General features: G+C 38.0%; 1 protein-coding gene across 1 annotated transcript; it reads left to right on the forward strand.

The window, feature by feature from the left end:
- The first annotated feature begins 1096 nt into the window (after positions 1 to 1096).
- Positions 1097 to 1937, forward strand: LOC306646796 (ras-related protein Rab-27A-like). Its single transcript, XM_079115513.1, has one exon. It carries the CDS (start codon positions 1138 to 1140, stop codon positions 1801 to 1803), a length of 666 nt encoding a protein of 221 aa, XP_078971639.1. The 5' UTR covers positions 1097 to 1137; the 3' UTR covers positions 1804 to 1937.
- The last annotated feature ends 3088 nt before the right edge of the window (positions 1938 to 5025 follow it).

Consider the following 5025-nt stretch of genomic DNA (forward strand, 5'->3'; position numbering starts at 1 on the left):
GTACAATTGTTTTTTGTTCTCTTTCTCCTCCTCCTTTCTCTTCTTCCTCATCTTCTTCTTCTTTCTTGTTCTACCTCCTCCTTCCCCTTCTTCTTCCTCTCTCTCTTCCTCCTCCTCTCTCTCTCTCTTTTTTTTAATCCCTGGCCCTTAAGTTTATTTATTTCTTGCTGGTTCACCAGTAGACTTAATCCCATTATCCCCTTCAACCCTGAAAATAGTTTGTCTTGCTTGTCTACTAATAGGGAATTTGATATCCATCAGAGGATAAAGTCACTCTCTGTGTTTTCATTTATATATATATATATATATAGCTTAAGTGCTTGCTTTGTGCCAGGCACAATGCAAGACAATGGGGGTTATAGCAGTAACAAAACCAACAAAGTTATTGTCCTCCGGGGATTTTATTCAAGTGGAAAATTGGACACCAGCACAACACCATTGTTCTTGATTTTTACATTTATCATTATTATCCAAAATACAGTACAGGATAAGTTTTCATAAGGTATGAGTGGAAGCTTTTTGAGTTGCCATCTCAAAAGAAGAGAATGTATCAGTTTGAAGCACTAGTGTTAGTTTTTATATTAGAAAGAGGTACCTTTCAGGTATTGTCACTGTCACACTTTGGTCATCTCTATAAATGTATAAATTTATTTTCTCTAAAGAGATTGAAAATTATTTTGTGTGAATTAATTTAACCATTTACTCAGTCTTAAAAACCACTAAAGGGGCTGGGGCTGTAGCTCAGTGGTAGACCGCTTGCCTAGCACATGTGAGGCACTGGGTGCGATCCTCAGCACCACATAAAAATAAATGAATAAGCCGGGTGCAATGGCACATGTCTGTAAGCCCAGCGGCTCAGGAGGCTGAGTCGAGAGGATCACCAATTCAAAACAAACCTCGGCAACGGTGAGGCACTAAGCAACTCTAAATAAAATATAAAATAGGACTGGAGGGATTGTTTCTGCAGGAGGAGACGTGGGTCTTAAGCAATGATGGGGAGAAAAGCAAGGGAGGAGAGCTGAGTGCAGGACATGTGGACTTTGAGAAGCTAGTTGGATATTTGGGAGGAACCCCACAGTTTCACGCATGGTTCTGGAGGCCAGGAGCAACGTCTGGTGAATCACTGAGTTCTTCATTATGTCTGATGGAGATTATGATTACCTCATCAAGTTTTTAGCTTTGGGAGATTCTGGAGTAGGGAAGACCAGTGTACTTTACCAGTACACAGATGGTAAATTTAATTCCAAATTTATCACGACAGTGGGCATCGATTTTAGGGAAAAGAGAGTGGTGTACAGGGCCAATGGGCCAGACGGAGCCATTGGCAGAGGCCAGAGAATCCACCTGCAGTTATGGGACACTGCTGGGCAGGAGAGGTTTCGTAGTTTGACAACAGCATTCTTCAGAGATGCTATGGGTTTTCTTCTACTTTTTGATCTGACAAATGAGCAGAGTTTCCTCAATGTCCGAAACTGGATAAGCCAGCTACAAATGCACGCATATTGTGAAAACCCAGACATAGTGCTATGTGGAAATAAGAGTGATTTGGAAGACCAGAGAGTAGTAAAAGAAGAAGAAGCCAGAGGACTTGCTGAAAAATATGGGTATTCAGGTTTTGTAAATCCAAATGTCATAAGAACTTTAAAAAGAAGTGTAATCCTCGCAAGGTCAGGTGGACTAAAGCATTCCGGAAAGCAGCTGGTAAAGAACTTACAGTGGATAATTCATTTGAATTCGAAAAACGTAGAAATGAACCTGTCAAATACCAGCAAGAACTATGGAATAAAACTATTGATGCAATGAAGAGAGTTGAAGAGATCAAACAGAAACGCCAAGCTAAGTTTATAATGAACAGATTGAAGAAAAATAAAGAGCTACAGAAAGTTCAGGATATAAAAGAAGTCAAGCAAAACATCCATCTTATCCGAGCCCCTCTTGCAGGCAAAGGAAAGCAGCTGGAAGAAAAAATGGTACAACAGTTACAAGAGGATGTGGACATGGAAGATGTTTCTTAAAAATCTCAATCTATGTAACCATTTCTATATGTACATTTGAAAATCTCCTTTGGAGACTTAGAACTTAATTCTAAATTATTGATTTTTATATATGGTCACTGAAGTGGAAGGTGATTACAAATACTTTTCTCCAATGTTGCTATCTGCAAAGCATCAGATTATGAATGTTAGATTGCACCTCATTGTAGCGTCTTCATTGATAGACGTGCTTATGTATGTAAATCATGAAAATTCTGTTTATAAATGCACAAGTGGATTGTGGACAGAATGGTCATCCTTTTTGGATAATGGCACTAGGCAGCATTTATGTAATAACTAATTACAAAAATTAATGGCCAGTGATATATAAAATAAAATTTTCATTGCCCTAAAAAAAAAAAAAAAAATAGGACTGGGGATGTGGCTCAGTAGTTGCGTGCCCCTGAATTCAATTCCCAGTACCCCCTCACCAAAAGAGAAAAAAAAAAGAATACAATAAAGGCATGTGTCAAAACAAACAAAAAAATCCCACTGAAGGAGGATATGACATAATAGGAAGATGTCATTTAGTCCTTCCGAAAGGTCTTCAACCACTCTAAACCCTCAAGAGTAATTTAGCAGGCTTTGACTTCATCCTTTGCAGTTTAAGACTATGTCACAGGCTGGGGATGTGGGTCAGGTAGAGTGCTTACCTAGCATGCACAAAGTCCTGGGTTTGACCCCTAGCACCATTAAAAAGACCACATATTACCTGTAGTCTATCATTTCCAGCTGATGGCCAGCTCAAGTGCCTTGGAAGAGAGGCCATTCTCAGGAAGGCAAAAACCTTCAGGAGTCACACAGTGTACTGGTTAATATCACTGGAGAACAAATTATTCCTAAATATAACAATCATCTTAACATGCCTGCAAACTCTGCATAGTATGCTGAGGTCCTAGGTTCAATTCCAGCACCACAAAACAAAACCTGGCATTACTGTAAAATGCACCCATTTTATGAACAGATCATTGAGTTTTGATGAATGTGATTGTATAAACACCTCAATTAAAATATAGAACATTCCACCATCCCCAAATCTTCCCTCGTACCCCTTGGTAATCAATATTCTTTTTACTCCAGCCCTTGGCAACTGTCTGATTTCTATTCCTATAGCTTTTCCTTTCCCAGAAGGTCATATCAATGGAATCATACAGTATGTAGCCTTTTGTGTCTAATTTCATTCACTTAGTATACGCTTGTAATTCATCCATATTGTTGCATGCCTCAGTAATTTATTACATGTTTTAGTAGTTTCCTTTTATAGTTGAATAGTTTTCACTGTGCAAATGTACCACAACTTGTTTATTTAGCAGCTGATGGACACTCAGGCTGTTTCTAGCTTTGGGTTATTATAAGTAAACCTGCCTTCAACATTTGCATACAGGTCTTTTGTAGAGACACATGCTTTCTTTTTTTTTTGCAGGGTGGGGTACCAGGGATTGAATTTAGGGGCACTCCACCCCTGAGCCACATCCCCAACCCTATTTTGTATTTTATTTAGAGACAGTGTTTCACTGAGTTGCTTACCTCCTAGCTTTTGCTGAGGCTGACTTTCAACTTGTGATCCTCCTGCCTCAGCCTCCTGAACCACTGGGATTACAGGCATGTGCCACTGCACCCAGTGATACATTTTCATTCTTCCTGAGTAAATATCTAGAAGTTGGATTGTTAGGTTGTCTGGTAAGTGTATGTTAAGCTTAAAAACAGGCTGTCAACCTGCCTTCCCAAGCAACTGGACCCTTTTGCATACTATAAGCATTGTGCAAGGAGTCCTAATTTCTATGCAGTTGTATTTGCAACCTAAATTAATCTCTCCATTGATCCTTCCCTACCATTCTCCAAGAAGCTCACCACACTGGTGATAATGACACTTCATCTTTAAAATATGAAATTTTTTACTAAAGTATAGTGCACATACAGAAAAGTGCACACATTACAAGTACAGGACTTGATGAATTTTCACAAAGTAAGCACACCAATATAACCATTACCTCAATTAAGAAATATTATCCTATAGATTCACCTCATGCACCCCATTCCTGGTCACACTCTCTCTTCCTCAAAACTATGTATTTCTTTCTTTCTTTTCTTTTTTTTTCTTTTTTTTTTTTGGTGGTGCTGGGGATTGAACCCAGGGCCTTATGCGTGCAAGGCAAGCACTCTACCATCTGAGCTATATCCCCAGTCCTAAAACTATGTATTCCTGACTTTTTCCTGGTATTAGGGATTAAACCCAGGGGTGCTCTGCCACTAAGCTACATACCCAGACCTTTTTATTATTTATTTATCTTTTTTTATTTTGAAACAGGGTTTTGCTAAGCTGCAGAGGTTGACCTTGAACTTGTGATCCTCCTGCCGCCACTTCTGGAGTAGCTGGAATTGCTGGTGTGTGCCACCGCACTAGCTGTATTGTTCTGACAGTTTCATTTTTTTTCCAGTTTCAAATTTAATTTAAAAAATGGAATGATACAGATTATACTCTGGTTTCTTTAGCTACATGTTATGTTTGGGAAAGTTCACTTATGTTGTTTACCTGCAGTAGGTCACTTATTTTTATATTGAATAATACTACAATTTATCCATCCTACTGTTGATGGATATTCCAGTTGTTTCCAGTTTGGACCTAGTAAAAATAAATTTTTCTATGACCTTTTTTCATAATAGCCACAAACTGAAAGCAATCCAAATGTCCATTAATAAAAGGATAGAAAATTAAATTATAGCATACTCATATGCTGAAATTTTTCTCATAAATAAAAAGACCAAACTACTGATACATACAACAACATGATGGATAAATCTCAAAAACATTATCTTAATTGAAAAAAGCCAAACACTAAAAAATACATAAGATACAAAGCCTAAGAATAGGCAAAACTAATTGGTAGTGATAAAAAATCAGAAAATGATATCTGGAGATGAGGATAATTGATTGGGAAAGAGCATCAACTGAAGAAAATTTCTGGGTGATGATGAAAATGTTCTCTATCTT

This window comes from Sciurus vulgaris, assembly GCF_902686455.1.
Source record: "Sciurus vulgaris genome assembly, chromosome: 1".
NCBI lineage: Eukaryota > Metazoa > Chordata > Mammalia > Rodentia > Sciuridae > Sciurus > Sciurus vulgaris.